Source organism: Syzygium oleosum, unplaced genomic scaffold, assembly GCF_021117445.2.
Source record: "Syzygium oleosum isolate NSW1041296 unplaced genomic scaffold, Sole_v2.1 Sole_v2.35, whole genome shotgun sequence".
NCBI lineage: Eukaryota > Viridiplantae > Streptophyta > Magnoliopsida > Myrtales > Myrtaceae > Syzygium > Syzygium oleosum.
Window position 1 is genome coordinate 1,981,396 of NW_026607519.1, and position 22,089 is coordinate 2,003,484.

Consider the following 22,089-nt stretch of genomic DNA (forward strand, 5'->3'; position numbering starts at 1 on the left):
CCCTCAACTAGTGTATTTCACCGATATTTTAGACATACCAAAAAACACTACCAAAAAGTACCATCTTCATTTGTGCTCATTATTATAGTATACGTCTTTACCTACGGCATTAGTAATCATCCTCTTTGAATGACTCGACAAATATATGATTAACACATGTTGTGTAATGCACAGTATGATTAACACGACACCACACCAATTGCCAATTCTAATCTTGACTAATAGTCATTTTATCATAAATCAATGCAAAAGCCTCACGAATGATAGATTGATCCGCAAGATTTTGCGACCTGTGAAAATAGTATGGTCGGATAGATTTTACACAGGGAATATTGGGGCTTTAAATTTTAGGAACCCATGTATGCATGTTTCAAAATAAAAGGACAACTACATAATATCTATAAATTTATAAGGTGGTAATTTCCATGATAAGTATATAAATATTCATTATGTGATTGAAATTAAAGTTCACGAGTCAGCTTTATCTTACTTTGACTTTGTAGACTAATAATTACCCTTGCCACGTGGCCCGGGACCTCTGCATGTCACAAGCCCTATCATCCATTAAACTATTGTTCATCAATTTATTATTGAGCTAAAGATTTCTTTAATCAATATATTTGCCATGTAATCAGGATTTTCACATAAAAAGTAATTTATAGACATCTATAGGACCATACACTAGTTCATGTATTAATCTCCCCGGTACTTTAGACCTTTGTACCTATTTATTACTTGAAAAAACTAGATTTGACGTCGATGCGCCTTCACAAAATCCGAAGGCATGTTGAGATAACCATTTTTCTTTTCTTTCGAGAGCACATTCAATGGGCAACAAATTAGGATAGATCGGCTCGATTTTAACCGATGTAATCACCCTCTGTATATTGGAACTAGAGCCCCAAAACACATTGGGTATCATCGTACCTAAACAATGGTAGCTTTTTTCTCGAATAAACTCTCTCTCTCTCTCATTGGATTGGTGGCTTTTTCTTCGCGAGTCTGCTGTCAAAGGGACCAACCCACCAAAACCAGCACCAAAACCAACCAAAACCCACATGCCCAAAACTGGTAAGTGTGCCCCTGCAGTAACTCGGCCCCCAGCCAATCTCAATCCCTCCTCTCTTTTCTTGCACGTTTAATAAGCTGCAGCAACGCCAAGTGGGTTTGTGCTCGTGGGGGCGCATTGCTCGCTCTTTGTCTGTATCCTCCGTGATGAGTCTGTCTGTCTGTGCTCCCTCTAACTAGGGTTTGCGTCCAAGATTCTATTCTTGGCTAAATTTGGCAAAAAGAAGATCATTTTCTTGCCCCCCCTCCCCCCAATACTTCTCTCCCTCTCTCTCTCTCTTCCTACAAGCATGACCCATTTTTAGCAAAGCCTACTTTTTGGCCTTGTGTGGTGTTGTTTTGGCAAATTGTTCGCTGGCGATTGCTCTCTTTCTCTCTCTCTCTCTCTGCATAAGGAGACTGACAGAGTAAAAAGAAAAGAATACACTTGCTCTACTTTTTTTTATATTTTTCTTTTTTGGGTTTCTTTAGGAAGGTGAGGAAGGAGGAGGAGAAAGAAAGAGAGACAGAAATGGCGAGAGAGAAGATTCAGATCAAGAAGATCACCAATGCGACGGCGAGGCAAGTCACTTTCTCGAAGCGACGAAGAGGGCTCTTCAAGAAGGCCGAGGAGCTGTCCGTGCTTTGCGATGCCGATGTCGCTCTCATCATCTTCTCGTCTTCTGGAAAACTCTTCGAATACTGCAGTTCGAGGTAATTTTTTTCCCCTCCTCCTTTTTCCTCTATAATATTTCATCTTACTTTAAATGTTAATATGTGAGAGCTTATAGTCTTCCAAGTGTGTTCAAGTTCTTATCGCATCAGTCATCCGTCTCACTGTTGGGTTTTCTTTCTTCTAGACTGCATATCCGATTAGAGAGTGGGAGAAAATGTGATATGCATTAAATACATGTATTTACTAGCCGTATATGCAACTTGGGTGTTTGTTTTTCGTCGGAATGCTAAATTGTCACGAAAATGAGGTGATAATGTCTAGAATGATGTGATGCAGTAGGTACACAAAAATAGGCCAGTAGTGGTGGGATTTAATAGGTTGAAGTCTGGATTCCATCAGACTCAAATAATACCGTGATGGGTGTTTATCACATGCACCTTTTTTCAAGCTGATTGTGAATGTGGTTTCTTTTATTGGATTTCATGTGCAAGTTTATGTTTTGAATTCATCACGGGGTCTCCTTCCCTTTCACGGGCCTTCTGGGGTTATCATGGAACTATGAAAGATTGTTGCTCAGAAAGGGACTTGTTTGAGGAAGGAAATAATTATTTGGATTTGGAGAGTATGTACGTGTCTCTCTTGGTTTGTCATTTAGCTAGTTGTCTTGTGTGTCTGGAGAATATGAAAGTATCACAAGAGAGATTGGTTGAGAAGGGGCGTGTATGGAAGAGTAGTGTCATGGGATTTATTCCTTCATGACATTACTGCTGAAGTGTTGGACTTGGCAAGACAATGGACGATGCGGGAGAAGATTTGGATGAATAAGATGTGGTTTGATGAAGAGTAAAGTCCTAAGTGCATGAGGAAGGCTACTTCTGAGACTCCTATATCCTTATCTATTGAGGCACGTTGGGTCTTTCTGGAAAATATGTGAAATTCTTTTGAACATGAAGAATATGGTGATGGGTAGGGTTTTCTCATTGGAAGATACTTAAGGGGCTTATAGAACCTTTAAAGTGAGCTTATTACTTAACATAAGCGACAGTTTAATGTTTGATATCACACAACCAGGTACTATAGCAAAATGTAGTTACGCAGTTGGACATATCATTAGATTGAAGAAGAAATTAAGAGTTGTATCCTTGAGGTAAAGTTAGTGATCAAGCTTCTAGGTATAGTTATATGTGGGCATCCTTGAGATTCTTGCAGAAATTAAGATTTGGCTTTTTCTCTTCATGAAAAGAAAGTACCAGCAATGACTATTTGGACCTTTATGCCATTGCGTTTGATTCTGAATGAACCCTTATCCCACTTAGAATATTGAACGAGCAATATAAAATGTCACAATCTGATTTTCTTTTTCTTTTTTGTTGTGGAGGGGAGGGGAGGGGGGAGGTTGGGATGAGGAATGCTAAATTACCTGGAGATCTTATGCAAACACTCTCGACTGATTAATCCTTCTATGCAGGAGCCTGCAAATTAGCAGATGAGCCAAACAAATAAAAATAAGTTTGTATAGGATGAACTTTGTCACTAGTAATTATTTGGGAGATGGGTTTTTAGAGTTTGATCTTCTACTTGATTTCTGGCTTATCAAAGCTATGCGCTATAGTAGGAAATGTTATCTCCACCAGATGCCTCTTTTCTGAGAAATCTAGAAGGTAATGCATGCTTAGAGTTGCGGTTGGAAGTTCTGGGGGCATCAATTCAATGGGAACTATTGAATGTCCACCTGTTTAAGTATCTATCTCAATATAATTTGACTTTGATGGAAATATGATAGGAAAGCTAAGATAGCACTTGATAAACAAAGTTTGGTTGCAAATTCTGATTAAGACGAATTGCCGGCTTGTGAAGATTAAAACGCGATGCTTACAAGAATCTAAAACCATCGAGTCTTTACTGAAGTACAGGAAAACTATTGGATCCAATATTTGGTATTACCGGTGCTCTAATCATCAGATCTCTATGCGTCCGGTTAGCATTTCATGCCATTCACTTACCTGAGATCATGGTCGTTTTTTTACCATGATGGGAATTAGAAGACTATTGCGGGAAGTGTCACAACGATACGATGAATAGAATGAGTTGTACAGCAGGAAACGTCTGCTATTTCTTTTGTGAAATCTCATCTAGGTCTCACGGTTCTTGGACTTGTGATGGGCAAATTGGTCGATCTCGTATAATTAGTCTGGAGTGACACTTTTCTTTCACGAATATATTGAACTTGACATGGTAATTCATTACTGGTTATGTATTTGAACTTGCAAATGTGCTCGACATTTCCGATCTCATTTAATTTCGCATTTGCATTTGCTTATTGACTCTTAAGGAAGGTTCATAGATATGATGTGGTCATTGTGAAACATGAGAGGTTTTTCACTGTCATAAATGCAATGCAAATCAGTTTGAGATTTGGATGAGCCACTTAGGCTTAGGGACAACATGAGATGAGGAGATCGATTTATGTTATGTACTTACCGATCTTTGTCATGGGTGTGGAACTTTAGTTCTCCTTCGGAGTGCTTTTTGTTGAAATTTTTTCCCCGTGAAGTTGCTTCGTTTGGAATTAGTCTTTTGGAGCATCTGTCTTCAATGATACATAGATAAATGATCCTACAGCTATTTGTAGTCCCGAAAACTAGTTAGTGAAACTTCTATTTCGTTCTAGTTATGAGTAATGTTGAACATTTTTTGCCTTCGTATATTGTGGGAAGTCAAATTAAGTCGTATCATTGGATAGGGTTTCCAGGATATGGAGAAATCTAAACATCAGTCACAATTGTTCTTGTCCAAATTCCTTTGTTTCCTGAGCTTGCAAGTTGCAATTATGAAACGCAGGACATATCCACATTGCAAGTTTTGTATTGGGAAAAGGCAGAGAAGTCAGCTTGAATGGAAAATATTGAAATCTACTCTTCCATGCTGCAACAATAGAAACATATAGCATCTGTTAGATTGTTTGTGATGACTATATTGAAGACACCAAGAGGAGAAACTTTTTATGCCTCCAGCAACGCCCCTTAAGAGCTTTGATCAAGGAAAAGGGCCCTTCAAGGGATTACAGCTTTGCTTTGTTGGGAAACAATTGAACCATACGCTTGGTACAATGAAATGAAGTATACGATGAAAATGGAACTGAGGGAGGAAAAGAATGGAAGAGAAACGTGTGACCAAGAAGTACCAGGGAATTTAAAAAGAATAATATTACATGTCAAAATTTACCTTGGAAAGAAATAGGGAGAGGTAGAAAAATGAAGATATACTTGGAATCAATAATTACTGCTTTTGTTAATTGGAGCGGAATCGACCAATTCCTGTGCTAGATTAATGGGAGTTGCATCTGGAATGTCCTTTTGGTATCTAGTAAAGCGCAGTTAAATAAGGAAAAGTAATGGGATCAGAACAGCGATTCCATTCTGGCCCTATTCCCTTTTACCAAACTTCTTAAAAGAGGAAAGAACTTGGAGGGATGAATATTCATATGAAGAAGTCGGTAAGCAGTCTTGGGTAACGAGTTTGGATTAATGATGTTGTATACACTCTTTACATTTTCATGCTACTTCCGTGTCAATGTCATCAAAAAAGTGCAAGTGAAAATTAGCATTTGCAATCTCGAATGTCCCAAACGTCTTCCTAACAATAATCACACACAATGTGCTAAATGAGACATGTCAAGACTGCTGAACTCCTCCTCGGCATGTTTGGATGAATGAACGCCTTTAGAATGTCCTCGACGATCAAAGACAGAGTACTCTGTGGATAAGTTTCATTCATAGTGGAAAATTGAAGTGATATAACTAGTATTTGCTTCTGCATCTTTGTCCAACAGTAACATTAGCTAACCGTTATGGAAGAATGAGCCAGAGTACAACTCGGCTATGCTTGTGAAGATTGATGGCCAACCACATAGTTCTGTGCAATAGAGTTCCAACATGAATATTGCATTGAACTTTTGTGTATCTCAACTGCTGATAGAATCTGTAACTTGAAAACTAGCTATTTTTATCTTTCATCCAGTATTGCTTCCGCGCATTAAACTTTTTGCATTATGAAGCATGAAGGAAATTCTCGAACGACATCATTTGCACTCCAAGAATCTTGAGAAATTGGATCAACCATCACTTGAGTTGCAGGTTCTCTCTCTCTCTCTCTCTCTCTCTCTCTCTCTCTCTCTCTCTCTCTCTCTCTCTCTCTCTCTCTCTCTCTGTTGAAATTATTCATTGGTCCATTCAATTCCTTATAATCAACTGAAGAATTATGAGAAAAATTGCTCATTTGCTCAAGATTCTGCAATTCAGCAAAAAAAGAAAAGAATTGATTCATCCTCTTCCAGAGGTCGAATATATAATTAGTTTCATTGGATACGAATTCTTGTCCGTGTTAAAGATTCAATTTTTGAGGGAATACTCATATCGTGCAGCTTACAAGTCCACTAAGTTCAATGAGCATGCACCAGCTTTCAAATTTTCAAGGCCTTATTATTTGTTTCGGAACCTTTGTATTATGAATTGTTTAATCAGTCATCTGTCTAAGTAAGATCAATCTACTTTCTACTTGGTAAAAAAGTGGGAAAGGAATTAGCATAATTTTCTTCTAGTGTTCCTTCTGGATTTTCATATTGATTCTGTTCTTTCTCCTTTGCAGTTAGTAGAAAACAGCAACTACTCTAGGTTAAGCAAGGAAGTTTCAGAGAAAAGCCACCAATTAAGGTACAAATCTATAGGTTTTGCACTTCTAACTGTAGTTGATGCGCAATGTGAAACCCTCTGTTTGGCAGGCAGATGAGAGGGGAAGAGCTCCAAGGACTAAATATCGATGAACTGCAGCAGCTAGAGAAATCGCTTGAAGCTGGGTTTAATCGTGTAATAGAAAAGAAGGTCATGAGATACTTAGTTGCAGACATATCATTGGGCTCACAACCCTATATGCTTCGTGAAATATGTTACCTTCTAGCAGATACATTAATGTTCTCTATGATGTAATATGCTTCATGAAATATGTTGCGTTCTAACTGTGTGTTCTTGGTTTTTGTCAGGGCGAAAAGATCATGAAAGAGATCACTGACCTTCAACAGAAGGTGAGGTTCCTGAATTGTGTTCATGCAATCACGCACTTTTGCTCTTTATAAAAACGGGTGGGTTGGAGATGCATTTATTTACATTCTGCTGCTAAGCGGTTGGTGGTTCAGTGTTTGCATTAGCATAGTTAGGACAAGAGGAGAGTCTTCTCTGTAAAGTACGTGGAGTGGTGGCAGACATCAATCATCATTGTTCATTGTAATCTTTCAGCAGGTTATCAAAATGAGAACACTTAATTGGGTGTATGAATTGTTAGGACATCATGAAGTGTGCAGTATACAGTTCTTTCGCAGACAAAAGGCAAGAATCGATAAATACTCTATCAGGATCAACTGTCATTGCAAAGCCAAACAAATACTTGAATAAATGGTCAGATGGGAGTCATTTGCTTCTGTTGTTTTAACTGTTAAAGGTCAGAGTTTGCTGTGGCGATTTGTTTGTGGTATACACCAAATGGAATATTCCTTGCTGCGAGAACACTCGGTAGAATGCATATTTATATAATTCTTTCTGTACCTCACATTGTTTCAGGGAGCGAAACTAATGGAAGAAAACAAGAGACTAAAGCAACAGGTATGCAATGGTCCTAGAGTTAACTGTCCCTGTAGTTGGTGAACTCAAATTGTCCATGCAATTTTTTGCCAATGGCATTATGAATGTCTGGGTCAGGTTACCGTAATTTCGGGCCGGAAAAATGTCGCCACTGATTCAGAGATAATTAACGAAGAAGGCCTCTCGTCAGAGTCTGGCACGTATGTCTGCAACTCCAGCAGTGGTCCTCCGCAGGAGGACGATTGCTCTGACATTTCCCTTAAGTTAGGGTAAGCTCATTTGTTCATTGGTCGTCTCCAGGCAAAAATATGGTCTGTTTTCTGAATCAACCTTAAATCGACTTTTCTTAATCTTTTCTCCAGGTTACCCTACAATGGCTGATCTGCTGTCTAAATCTATAACAATGATGGGATGCATGATCTGATCTGTTGCTGAAAAACGTTGGAGAAACAACATAGTCCCTTGTCTACGGTAACATATACTGGGAATGACAGTGATTTTTGTTATTTTTTTTTTATGGTTAATACCGAGTTCATTACCACTATTTAAGATTGTTTATTCAGTGTTCTTCCAGTAAACTGTTCGGTCACTCTCCAACTGAGGATACCATTCGACTTTATCACGAAGAGCCTAGAGATTTAACCATCTTGTCAAATTTCAGGCTCTTTATGATAGGATGAAGGGATAAACAGGTTGCTGTAACGGGAATTGTCAAGATTAACATGAACAAGTAGGAGAAATACCGATTCCAGAGATATCCTGATACGGCAAAAGATTACAGAATCTTCGGACGCAAAGTGGGGTTAGATAGTAAGGATTGTCGGATCAAATCATGAGATTTAGTCGGCTTATCATAGACCATGTCCAGTCGTCGGACATAATGCTTAGACAGTAATCAACAGAGAGCAGACTCTAGTATTCAGCATTTTCATGTGAAAGGTGTACTGATCACTTTGTGCCAGAAATGGCAACCCGTGTAAGAGAAGCACCTGAGCTCGTTGCCTACGTGAGTCTTGTCATAATCGGCAGCCTTACGACTCTAATCCGATGAATTACGGATAACGACCGGTAGGTATCAATCTTCAATACTAATTCGACTCGGAATTCGACTTAATGCGTGATTGTACCTAGCCGACAGTCCTCATCACTCCCTTTCTTTCGATCCAATATCGAAATTCGAACTCCGGCTTGGCTCGTCGGGTTCAATTGGGACAGAGGAAATGCCAGGTTTGGTTAACTGATGCCGCCGTCAAATTCCGACATCCACCTATGCAAACTTCACAGAATTAGTGCTGGAAACTGCCTAGATGCATTTAACCTGTCATGAATTGAAAGTATTAGGGACTAAAAATTTCACGGACCACTCGATGCTAACTTTATGAAAAGTGATTCTTTTGATTGGAAATTATTGTAGAAAATTCGTGATTTCATTTTGAAATTATTAAATTATATCAAGCAATCTAATATCATGACAATTGTTTACTTGGTATAGCTATAAAGTTCGGGTCACGGGTGCAAATATATTTATACATAATGCAAGCGAGTTTGGCCGAGTTAATGCAGTAACCTCTTTCGTGCTTTCATTGATTTGATTTCAAATCGAAGAGGGAGAGTTAGAAAAGCGTGCTATAAAGTTTGATGAGCGCATGCCTTGTTTTTTTCACAATTTTGATTTCGGAAGAAAACTTTTACGCTCGACAAAATAGCATTTTCGAAACGGAAATTTGGAATGTTTTCAGCACCGAAAGGTCTCCTTAAACAGTCGGAAGATCTTATGGCCATCAGAATATACATACTTGGGAAGCTCTCACAAGACTGATGAAAGAGAATTTCATCCCACCAAGAAGACATGGACTGAAAATACATCCCGATCGGAAATATTAGGGATAATGACATAAATGGTCCATAAACTTCGGCCCAATGTGTAATGTGGTCCCTGAACTTTTGATTTGTTCGACGAGATTCCTAAAATTTATCCAAATGTGCAATGGGATCCGTGAACTTTCAATTTGTTCAATATGGTCATTGAACTTTTTGTACATGTTCAATTTAGTCCCTGAACTATATGAAAATATTCTATATAGTCATTCTATTTAATCAAGTTCAGGGATAACATTGAACATTTTCATAAAAGCGCGGGGACTAAATTTAACATGTACCAAAAATTCAGGGACAGCATTGAACAAATTAAAAATCGAGGGACCGCATTGCATTTTGGGATAAAGTTCATGGACCGCATTGAATAAATTGAAAGTTCATGAATTATATTACACATTAGACCAAAGTTCAGGACCATTTATGTTATTTTCCCAAAATATTACGTCATCGTGCAAATAAAGTATACGTTAGAATTAAATATTGCGTCATCGAGCAAAAGCCCAGGTGATCGAGAATGGAAGAGCCGTGGGGCTTTCGACGTGGATGGTTGGAGCGAAAGCTGCAACGACTTTTACTGATGGGCAGCTGCACACGCGGATCCGTCCGTTCTTTTAAAGTCTCAACTTTGACTTTTTGGAAGGCACGAGCGAATCTTCGCCGTTGATCTCGCGCAATGGAAATTTGGCATCAGACAATTCCAGAGGAATCTCCCTAAATCGGGCGGGAGGGGGGGGAATGCAAACGGTCAACGCCTCGCCCCGAGAGCGCCTTTTTCGGAGTTCGACGAGGCGATCGGCGGTCGCGCGGTCGCGGCTCGCCGCCACCAGGCGAGGGTCTTGTGACCGCCACTCAGGGCCGGCCTCAGCTAGGGGTGAGTATGGTCCGAGTGGGCGGCTCCTATCATGAAATTGGGAAACGCCCACTAAGGACCGTTTCCGAAAATTTAGAACCTGAAACCGCCAAGCTTCATGCAAATGGAGGTGACCAAGAGAAAGAGAGGGGGAGGCAACGAATGGCCAGAGGCGCGACCGTGAGTCGATGAAAGTTAAGTGTCGAGGATGTGAGTCAATCGGCATTAAGCTTGAGAGTCGAGACCATGAGGTAAGAGATAAAGAGACGACTCAGAAAAGATAACAGTGAGACGAGCACGAGCACGAGCACTTAATTAATGGGCGTTGATCTTCAGATTAGGGATTTTAAGGTTTTTATTTTTCTTAAAATTTTTCCTTTTTTTTTGGTTGGAAAAAAATATATATATTACCGATCCGGTTCGAGTGAGTTCTACACCTACCGATTCTAGTAAATTGGAATCGAGAATAGGACCGGTCTCCACGGGAACCATCAGTTCCGGGCCGACTTACCGATGGTCGTGCTGGGTCCAGGCCCTCTCTCTCTCTCAATCTCTTTCTTTTCTCGTTTTTAATACTTACTGATGTGTCCGTCCACATACATAAGCAATCATATCGGTGCATGCGGATCGAGCAACTAAAGTTCGGAATGCCACACCAGATGCCATCTTTACTAAATTAATGGAATGATGAGACGAATAAGGATCAATTATAAAGAAAAATGATGTGAAAGTAGCAAATCATCAACTTTAAAATGATATGGACAGTCGAATGAAGAAGAGTAAATTTTATTTTGATAGCAAGATTTTTAAAACAATATGTGTTATCATATTTTATAAAAAAAAATGATTAATATCACGAAAAACCTCAAACCGGTACACCTACGATAAATTTACCTCAAACACGGGTACACTCATGAGAAATTTACCATCCGTTAGTTTCCGTTAAATTTTACCCGTGCCAGTTTGGGGTTTAACCTTTCGCTTGTCACGGGTACACCAATTCGTGGTTTTTCAATATATTAATTTAATTTAACGGAAACTAACGGAGGGTAAATTTGTCACGGTAATTTGAGATTTTTCTTGATCGGGGTTTTTGGCGGTCAAAAAAACTAGTTTTGGATACATTTGTCATACAACCGGTTCGAGGTTTTTCGCAATATTAATTATATTTTATGAAAAAAAGAAATACGGAAAAAATCGTAATTTCAAGGGAAACCGAAATTTGTTGTCGTTTTCCGGGTTTCCTCGTTTTTATTTTCGAAGGCTGCAAGAAGAGCGCACACATGCTACGGTACGTCATTGAAAGGCTCGCTAAAGAAAGCGAAAGCGACCAAAAAAGGCACGCTTGCGCTTGCCTTTGTTCATTGTTCAAAAGTCCGGCAAGTACGGCTCGCTGAGTCCCTCTGTTGTCTCTGTCTCTGTCTCAGCCTTGCCTTGCCTTGCCTTCACCTCCTCTCTCTCTCTCTCTCTCTCTGCTCTGCTCTGCTCGTCGCTCTTCTTTCTTTCTTTGGGTTCCAACAACGCCTGGTCATTGGAATGTCCGCTCCAGGTGGGTTGATGGACGCCCTCTCCCGCTCCCACCACGCGATCACCTACCCCCACCAAGTCAAACTCGCTGCCGCCGCCGCCGCCCCTCGCCCCCGCCACCGCCACGGCCACGGCAGCGGCCTCCTCTCGTACCGCCGTGCCAAGAACGAGGGACCCGGCGGAGCTTTGCTGAGCTGCCGCAGGATTGGACGCGGGGTCGTTGGTCCGGGCGCCGTCAAGAACGAGATCAAGAACCGGAGTCGAGGAGACCAGGCGACCGACTTCAGCGACCCGGATTGGAAGCCCAAGTTCCAGAGGGACTTCGAGAGCCGGTTCAATCTCCCCCACTTGACGGACGTGTTCCCCAATGCTGTCCCCATACCCTCCACTTTCTGCCTCAGGATGAGGTCCCTTCAGGAGCCTTCTTGAGTGCTGCTGTTGCATGCACTTTGGTTTTCTTGATTTGGTTGGTGATGTTTTCTAGTTTGCTCTTGCAGGTCACCAACGGAGGATTTTGCAGATGGTTATCCGTCGGATGAGAAGTGGCATGGATACATCAACAATAGCGACAGGGTTCTTCTTAAGGTATCGGAGTGAAAAAAGGTCTGATTTTGTCTGGACTCCTGGAGAAGAATGGTGTGTTTTTCTAGTTCTTGGCCCTAACTTTGGTAAAATGAAGTGTCTATCTTTCGTGGAGGAAATTCTATTTATTCAAATTTGTTGGTAAAGAAACCTTTTGTTTTTTTTTTTCGTGATCTTCTTTGCATTTTCTTTGCCTTTCACTGCTTTTCACAGTTGTTCGAGTAATGGCGATCGGGTGATTGCACCTTTCTTTGCCTTTCATGATTTTATACTAGTTATCAGTGGTACCTACAAATCTGGGGAATTGTAAGGCACCATCCTGTAATACAGTGTGCAAGGACTGCAAACTTTGAGTCGCTAGTCATGGCATTGCGGCGTAAAGAGGACTACCTTTTCGACATATAATGTAGGGTCTCAGGATTCATTTGGTTGGGAAAGGAATCAGTTGTCTAGCAGATGGGAAATTGCTGCTTCTAAAATTATGTTCTGCCGGGATTTCCATCTAAAGCTGCCATTTATGCATCTTTTTAAGGAGCTTTGTCGGTTTCAATTTTTTCCCCGCACTCGCTTTTTGGGGAAATTGTATGCTTGAAGTTCACGAATCAATCAAATATATTGCTAGTTTAGATGCATATGTGTGCTCCTGATGGTCTATTCCGTATCAAACAGACCTTCTAGTATCTGACTTTGTCCATGTTAGTGATGTCTGCTTGAGTAGTTGACCTGGAAATGAAAACACAAGAAAGTTAAGTTCAATGAACCTTTCGGGAGAGCTTACTGGTTAGTGCAATGATAAGCCTGAAAACTCTGAAAGGAAGTAACTGGTATGCTGGTTATAAATGAAAATACTCTTCCCCTCAATGAGGAATTCAGCGATCTGTATTGTAAATCTCAAATGAGAGAATCCTAATTCCTAGTTTACCTTTTAATTTGACAGGTTATACATTATTCATCTCCTACATCTGCTGGCGCAGAGTGCATTGACCCCGACTGTTCTTGGGTGGAACAATGGTAGTTGTGTTTCTTAGCATTCATGTGGGCATTATTGGAATGAATCATGCACACGCTTGCAACTCAGCTTTCTTCTATATAGTAATTCTTTTGGAATATTTATAGGACATTTCCATGATGCTCCCAGAGCTCGAAATGGGGTGTCTTTAAATATTTACTAACTCACATGTGCAATCATAAGGTATTTTCAGCTGGAAGAGCTGAAAAAACGATTTTTAGGGTCTTCATTTTGGTTCTCACTGGCGGGCAAGGTTATTGCATTAAAGATATGTTAGAAATTTGTTTTTATGGGATCGTATTCGAAAGTCACGGTGCAATATTGAAGTAAGCAATAATGTTAACTTCTTGTAGAATGATAATCACATTGATTATGTCTGTGGCTGTTATTATCAATTTGTGTAGAACCACGGGTATGTCCAAATGTCTGAATCGCTGCTAGGTTTGACTCTGCGACGTCAAAAATTCACACATATGGATGGTAGTGTGAATATTTGCACCCTAGCTAGAGGTAACATGCTATAATTGTCATTAATGTATCACACCCATTAGTGCACATCCTTAGGGATTGATGGTTCCATAGCTCCATGGCATGTGTGTTCAGCATTCCATGATGCAAAAAGCATAGATTGGAGAAGAACAGTCAAGAAATGCACCAGGATACCCTCCAAGGGGTTGGTGGAGCGGTAAGGGCCGTGGGCTTGTGGGTGACTGATCCCAAGTTCAAGGAGTTCCTCTGCCCTTCACCGTATCACATCCTTGACTAACATGGGGGCTAGTCTGTGGGTTTGGCTAGTTCTCCCCCAGTTAGTGCCTGGCCGGTTGAACTCTTGTAGTGCGGCCGGTGCGGGAGTCCGGGTCATCAAAAAAAAAAAAAAAGAAATGCACCAAGACAAAAAAATCAACTTACTGGAGCAAATGTGAATGGCTTAGATAGCAGTAACTACTGATTCTTAAGCATCTTACTCGAGGGAATATATATGCATAGAAAGGACGAGTAGCTGATGTTTAAAGCTCGACTTCTATGTTAAGTGTTGCACTCGTAAAAAGTTAAATAGAAAGGCACTATGTTATCAGTTTGTCATAGTTGGAATCATGTCCCTTTAATATCTTGGCAGATTGATTGTTTGTTTGTCAAGATGCTGTTTAGTTGTTCTATGTTTTACTTGGTAAATTACCTAGTTCCACGCATTTCCAAATTGACTGGCTTCCTTATGCATCAATAATTCAAATGTAGGGTTCATCGTGCTGGACCTCGAGAAGAAATATATTTTAGGCCAGAAGAGGTGAAGGCAGCCATTGTTACTTGTGGAGGACTTTGCCCTGGTCTAAATGATGTCATCAGACAGGTTGGACTATGATGCTAAAATGCCATGCATTGTTATATAAGCACAGATCTATCAACTGTTGGTGTATAACCTTATTAAAAGAATAATTTTGTATGTTGGATGATGTTGGGAAATTTATTTGGCACTTTATAATTCTGGGAAAGGATAATACGAGAAAACTACAGAAGTTCATCTTTTACTTTCAATGAGATCTAATCTTTTTGAGATCTACATTTGACATGGATTGACTTTAATCCTTATGCAGATTGTCATCACTCTAGAAATATACGGAGTGAAAAAGATTGTTGGCATACCTTTTGGTTATCGTGGTTTTGGCGATGAAGAATTGACTGAAATGCCGGTACGTTCTGCAGCTCTTTACTTTTTCGTCCCTCAACATCAATCAGCCCTTTAAATCTGTAATTCTATAACTAAGGAGAATATGTACAGCTTCTCCGATGTTTTCGCAATTTTGAATCAATTTTTCCATTTATGGTGTTGACAATCAGCTGTCGAGGAAAGTTGTTCAGAATGTTCATCTATCTGGTGGAAGCCTGTTAGGAGTTTCACGTGGAGGACCCAGTGTTCCTGAAATTGTGGACACTATGGAGGTAATCCTTGATTTGGTGGCATAGCTGTTGCAGTAATAGCAGGTCTATCCAAAGTTCTGATATATATGAATTTGCTTATCGATGCAGAAAAGAGGCATCAACATGCTTTTTGTCTTGGGTGGGAATGGTACACATGCTGGGGCGAATGCTATCCACAACGAGGTAGTTACACTCGACCTTCATGCTTGGTAAGATCAACCCAGTTATTTTTGGTAATTAGTAGAGTCAAAATTGTGATCTGACATAAGCATTCTTTGTGTACTACCTAGTGATAACGAGGAATAGTTGTGTTTTTCTAGTAGTTTGTCATATGTTCTGAAGCTAGTTAACTGGGGTGAGTTGGGCAAACAAATGCTTAAATGCATCACACAGAATTGTTAGAGCGTATCTCATCCTCACTGCATTCCTATAAGGTTTCTCATGTCAGTGTGGCAAATAATGGCATATAGCACCAAATGATCTGCAGCCAAGTGTTCTGGTTGTCTTTTCGTCATGCATTTCCCTGTGTCTGGTTATTATCACGGTGGAGGATGTGTTTGTGCTCTAGGATGTCCATGGACAATCAATTTTAAACTCAAAGTCGGCGAACTAAATTGTCAGTTGGGGATACTTTTCAGTTGTTAAAATCTACTTCTGTTTCTTGGTTTACCTCTCCCTCTCATGTGACCTTATGCCTAATGCTGATAAAATGCTTCTGTTAGACGACACAGCACTCTCTTAGATGAGTAATTTGAGGGACTAATATGCCATGTCTTGATTGTGCGTGTTATAAGATAAACATGCCCGAAGGTAATTATTTTCCAGCGTAACTTGAGAGACTAGAAAATCAAATTGCTAATCTACTTTATAGGTTTTATATCTTTTGAGCATACTCATTTGAGATGCATTATTAAATGGGGTACTGTGTTAATCTTTGAATGGTTTATCTCATTTCTAGCATTAAACGAAAATGTTTATACCTGACGAAATTTTTGCCATGTTAGAGATCCACCCTGCCAGGCATGGTAATGAAGGTTTTGACAGTCATTTTGTTTTTGTCATATATGGACCGACATTAATATTGAACTTCGTTGGCATAGATCATGTGAGACACATGAATGCAAAGAACTTCTAATTTGGTCCTCCTTTTCGATGATCATGCTCTTTTCCTCTCAAATTCTGCCTTCTAATTGGTTGAATATACATTTATTATGAAAAAAGAAACTTATTCTTCAAACTTTATTAGCTTGGGATAGCTTGGATGTGCCTTTTCTCAGAGGAAGAAGTGAAATTATGCTTTGTGATCGAATGTACTCCAAGCCATGGGCATATCCTTTCTTTTTTTAACTTTAGTCTCGGAAAATGGATCTTCCAGGTTCTTACTTTTCGGTTACATTGTTGGTTTTAGTGCCGTAAAAGACGTTTGAAGGTGGCTGTTGTGGGTGTCCCAAAAACTATTGACAATGATATATTGCTGATGGATAAAACATTTGGTTTTGACACTGCTGTTGAAGAAGCGCAGCGAGCTATAAATTCTGCATACATTGAGGTACGTGTTGGTTTGGGCCGCTACAATTTTTATTAATGTGAACTGATTCTAAAGTCCCATAGATCGACACACATTCTCTCTCTCTCTCTCTCTCTCTCTCTCTCTCTCTCTCTCTCTCTCTCTCTCTCACTCTCTCAAGAAGAAAGGAGAAAAATGAAAGGCACACACGGCAGTTTTTAGACTCATCTTTAACTACGTATACCAATTAAGCATGATACTCATTCACATCCTAGTGGTTATCATTTGCAGATCCTCTATATTCCTTCCAATGATAATTCTCATGACGCCCTCCCCCCTTTTAGGCCTTTTCTATATATCTCTATGAAGATAGTCAAGGTTATATATTTCTTTGAAGATAGTCAAGGTTGTTTGAAAGACATAAAAGTGCAGTCCTTCTGTAAGTTATCCATCGCTAGGGCAATTGTTATCTTGCAGTCAGTTTGTACTGAATGTTATCATTTCAACTATTGCTTACAGAATATATGCTCTTCTGGGCAATAAATATCGGTAAGTCAAAGGTTTTCATTTGAAATAGTTCTTGTCCTTGGTTTTTCATGTCAACAACTATTTTAGATGGTGTGGAAATGCTGATATGTCATTGATTGGTTAGTACTTTATTCTGCTCCTCCATTTATCAGGCGCACAGTGCGTACCATGGGATTGGTGTTGTGAAGTTGATGGGACGTAGCAGTGGTTTTATAGCCATGCATGCATCTCTTGCCAGTGGACAAATCGACATATGTCTGATTCCAGAGGTATGCACTTGGAAGTTTCTTAATTTCTTATTTCTAATTATTTAGTTGCCTAACTAGTACTTTTGTTAGGTACCATTTCACTTGCATGGACCTCATGGTGTTTTAAGGCATCTTAAATATTTGATTGAGACAAAGGGATCAGCTGTCGTCTGTGTAGCAGAGGGAGCTGGCCAGGTAGGCTCATCAATATAATCAACCTAGTAAATCATTGTTTGATGATTTTATTCAGGTTAATTGATCTAGATGTGACCATCTGATCGGCATGATTGAGTTGGTATGCTCAGTACAGGAGCACGTATTTTCTTTTCAGAATTAGCCTTGTGACTTCAAGCAAATGACTCTTCTATGCATTCACTGCCACTTTACTTTTTCATTTGAAAACCTACTTTTATTACCAGTTTCTCAGATACATTTACTGGGAGAATGTGCAAAGTTTACAATGTGTGTAGTAAGTTGACTAGAAGGCTTTAAGCATGGATATAATATGATAAATCACATAGTAAGAGATGGTGTACATCCAAATTGTCAAAGAACACTTCTTGTACTTTTCTTTTTATATTTTCTGTTGGTTATGTTTTTAGATGGATTAGTGTTTGACTTCTTTGATCGTGAAGCAAGGACTTGAGCAATCGATGACTTTTATTCTTTCGTTTGCAGAATTTTCTCGAGAAAACTAATGCTAAGGATGCATCTGGAAATATTGTACTGAGTGATATCGGTGTGCATTTTCAACAGGAGGTTGGTGTTTGCCCTTCCCTTTGGCAGATTGATCCTCATGAATACTATTGGCTGAAAAGAAACTCATGCCATGTGTGGATTTTATGTTACGCTTAGTAATGTTATTAAATAACCTAAGCATAGTGGACAAAAAAGGTTAGTTAACCTCCCTTTTATGAAAAGTATATCTGGCAGTCAGTGTTCATGAATATATAGTTTATGTGATGGAAAAAGATTTATTTTGTCTAAGAAATGGATTTCTTGTTCAAAGATAAGAGCATTAAAGTGTTAATCAACATATTTTGGATTGGATGTTTCCCACAGAAAGCATTTATTTGACACAATAGCCAGGAGTTGTGCCCATGCATTAGGTAAAGCACAATGTCTTCTTTCTTTTCTAAATGTCTTTTTGCAACTCTAAGTGATGGATCCCCACTTCACACCTATTATGTCTAAGCATTTTGAAACCAAGAAGGGAGTGGACTGGTTGTGGTGGGACTTAATGTTAATCTTAAAAAATTTTCATTAGTGTGTCTCAATTAGTAAACAAATCATGGGGAGAAGTTCGATCGAGCATTGTTGTTTATAAAAGTCTGTCACACGTGCCTATATTTCGTTGTCTAGCTCTAGCAGCCCAATTAAGTTGAAATGTGCTAGCTAAACAAGTATTAGAATATTGCTTCTACGTGTGTAGCTTTTTCATTCTTCTAATGCCCCGTAGCGGAACTTCAACCTTCTATTGATGGGCAGTACTAGAGCCATTTTTTCTACTACGCCTACACAGTAGAATTTGCAAATTGCTTTTGTTGATGACAGAGCAGAATTTACAACTTCTGCCGATACCTCTTTTGTTAATAACTCACGGTGGACTTTTCTCTCTTGCTAATTTTAGTCACTCTCTCCCGGTGTTTGCAAATGATAAACAAATACTTATGAATTATTTACAATGTAATCATAAACTCCTTAAAGTAAGAATCTCATAAATTGACTCAAGAAAGCATGTATATTTGGCAATTGTACACGCAGTCAACTGGTAGTCTTCACAATGTCTCTTGATGTGTTTACACACCTTGAATTCTAAGGGGGGTGTTTGAGTTACTAGCCATTGTTTTCTTCTCGGATTTCAATGCGTTTAAGTCCACATCTCGTCTAATCTATTGTCTCGATTGTTTTGAAGTTAGTCTTGTCACCAGCTGAATATACTCCTGTATAGAAGGCATGAAATCTCGATGCTTTTTGTTGTTAGGTGATCAACTAATAACATGTGATTTCACATCAAATTGGGTTTGGGAAAATCTTTGACCAGTATAATTAAATGCCATGAGCTAGGTCGCAAATATTTGAATTTCCATGAAAAAGGTCTAAATATGGAAAGTCCATAGTAGAACTTGGACCTTCTCTAGGATTTAGTTCTCCATTTAGCACATTAGTGTCTGTCAGTCCTACTCAAAAGTATTTAATGATATTTTAAGATTGAAAGCATGAATGCCTTCATGTAAACTCAGCACGTAGTCCATGTCATTATCAAGTTTGAATGTAGTCGGATTTCCATGGTTCCATTTTGCATTTTTGCTTCTGTATTCACTCAAAGAACATATCAAATCCTTTGGTGAGATTGTGATAAATCATATAGGTTTCTCAACATTGGTTGTCAAGTTTTTCAAGCACTTAATTCATTTTCTCTGTAGTTCAGGATGTAAGTGTTTGGATCTCTAGTGGTGTAGTTCAATTTCAAGCCAGCCAGGCCCTTTCCTCTTCAATAGTTTGTGTTTACACTTTGGTATCATACAATAGCAGTCATGCTGTATTTTTGCATCTTAATTGCTCTGCTGGACTAACATTTTTTTATGAACAGACCTCTGTCTTTGCATGAAAGGAGAAAATGATTTCCTTTGTTTGGCCCAAATGAAAAGATATTCTGATTTGGATGGGGCATTTTAAATTATGGACCTTTTTGCAATATTTTCCTTTGATTTCTTGCAGACAAAGAAGTACTTTAAAGAAGTTGGTGTTCCAGCTGATGTGAAGTATATTGATCCCACATACATGATCCGTGCGTGCCGTGCAAACGCATCAGATGGGATTCTCTGTACTGTTCTAGGACAAAATGCTGTAAGTCAACCTCCTCGTCTATTCTTTTCTGAGTTTGAGAGTGTTTTATGATGAAGTCCACTCCAAAAGGTCTTGAAATACTTTCATATCCTAAATATAGGGTTTTCATTTCATGACTTTGTTCTTATCTTGTTCAACTTGCTTCCCAGTTTTAGTTGATAACCTTGTGTAACTCAGCTAAATGTACAGTGGAGTAGACTTTGAAGGAGTGTAGAACTTTCTTGTGACAGTTCAGATGAACCTTCAAAAATTACTGCACTGATCGGTATCATTTTCACATTATCCTCAATGCCTTCTCCAAAACTAAGTCGCTGGGTTTTAGGATTGCTTCTTTTCAGTGTTCTTTTTTTTTTGAAGTGTTGGGTACCTGGACCTTTTAGAGAGTCCAAATATCATGACTGTTCCTCAGTTCCATGCCTTTCCACCGGACCGAGTATTATTAGGACAGAAGGCCCGTGAGGTCAGGTTGACTCCAAGGGAATTGTTTTTGCCAAGAGTTGAATCCAGGACCACACTACGAGGGGGGTTTTGCTATTTGAGACTCGTGTTTTTTTTTGCTTTCCGCCAAAATATTAAAATATTATCTAAATTTCAAAAAATATGAAAAAATTATGTCATTTTACGCGTGAACATCCCTACTTCGTGAAAATTTCGGGTGTTTCCAACATGTGTCCACTGTTAGATTTAGATTAAGCACAAAGTAAAAATAAAAACAACATGCCCTCAAACGAGCAACTCCTTTGGTTTGCTTTATTAACATGCTGGTTTTGGCAGGTCCACGGGGCATTTGCTGGATACAGTGGAATTACAGTAGGCATATGCAACACTCACTATGTCTACTTCCCCATTCCAGAAGTCATTCAGTATGCTAGGTCTGTGGATCCAAACAGCAGAATGTGGCATCGTTGCTTGACCTCAACGGGTCAGCCCGACTTCATTTAAAGAGACTTCCTCTGATGGCGATCAGCAGGTATAGTTTAAATGGACGCAAAAAACCAAGAGTTGATTGATAGAGATTCTCTTGGCTTTGCTCATTTTGTTCAGAAGAAATAAAGGACAACAAGGATGGACATTCATCAATTTTTTTGACTTCATAGAAGAAATACACCAAATTGAGAATAATACTGCAGATCAACAATCTTCCAATGATCTGGACGCGAATTTCATTCAGAAGACTCGTGTTGTTCGAGTACAATACTAGATCATATGTACTATATGTTTCATCGATTACAAGATAGACTTGATTTATGGTATGTGAGGGAGAGAATCTCTTCTATTTTACATTGTATTCATGAGGAGACAATAAACATATGCATGTGGATGGCTTAACTGCATATAGCCTGAGACAAAAGAGCCTAAACACATGTTCATGGAAAGTAGGTCGTACTATATAACATGTGGATGGCTTATATGCACGACATGTGGATGGCTTATCTTCTTGGATAAATTTTGATTAGGTTTCCCGCAGTGCATTAAAGACAAATTAGGGTTAGTTTGCTTCAGTGAAACTGATCTACGGTGCAAATTATCATTGGCAAACTTGTTCATGGAAAGCAGGGTGTGCTATATGACAATGTAGAATTGTTGTGCATGGTGGTCATGACCGTGGCGTTGTCGGGAATTTTTGGAGATAGTGGTGACTGGCATGAGCAGCCGGTGTCTGGTGACCTGTGGTGATGGCGACAAATGGATGGTGATGGTGGTGATGGCTAATGATCCGGTTTGAGTGGTGGTTTTGGCCGGTGACGGAATGGGAGTATTTGCCCGAGTTATATGCTCTCTCTAATGCAGCTCGGTTTTGGTGTCCGATGACCACAAGGAGATCTACTTTAAGCGC

At 39.4% G+C, this 22,089-nt stretch overlaps 2 protein-coding genes across 3 annotated transcripts; both read left to right on the forward strand.

Moving 5' to 3' along the window:
• Window positions 1-964: 964 nt before the first annotated feature.
• Window positions 965-7,934, forward strand: LOC115663964 (MADS-box protein JOINTLESS-like). Of its 2 annotated transcripts, none has more exons than XM_056305151.1 (9): window positions 965-1,071; window positions 1,540-1,761; window positions 5,781-5,859; window positions 6,371-6,435; window positions 6,504-6,603; window positions 6,762-6,803; window positions 7,336-7,377; window positions 7,474-7,625; window positions 7,719-7,934. In XM_056305151.1, exons 2-9 carry the CDS (start codon window positions 1,580-1,582, stop codon window positions 7,735-7,737), a joined length of 681 nt encoding a protein of 226 aa, XP_056161126.1. In that variant the 5' UTR covers window positions 965-1,071; window positions 1,540-1,579; the 3' UTR covers window positions 7,738-7,934. The 2 variants fall into 2 exon arrangements, with proteins under 2 accessions (XP_056161126.1, XP_056161127.1); XM_056305152.1 differs by lacking the exon at window positions 965-1,071 and adding an exon at window positions 1,205-1,219.
• Window positions 7,935-11,521: 3,587 nt separating this feature from the next.
• On the forward strand, window positions 11,522-21,588 carry LOC115676986 (ATP-dependent 6-phosphofructokinase 5, chloroplastic). The gene is made up of 13 exons (XM_030600040.2): window positions 11,522-12,018; window positions 12,109-12,196; window positions 13,131-13,204; window positions 14,439-14,550; window positions 14,795-14,890; window positions 15,039-15,140; window positions 15,228-15,302; window positions 16,528-16,668; window positions 17,307-17,423; window positions 17,493-17,597; window positions 18,081-18,161; window positions 20,124-20,252; window positions 21,027-21,588. Exons 1-13 carry the CDS (start codon window positions 11,621-11,623, stop codon window positions 21,192-21,194), a joined length of 1,686 nt encoding a protein of 561 aa, XP_030455900.2. The 5' UTR covers window positions 11,522-11,620; the 3' UTR covers window positions 21,195-21,588.
• Window positions 21,589-22,089: the final 501 nt, after the last annotated feature.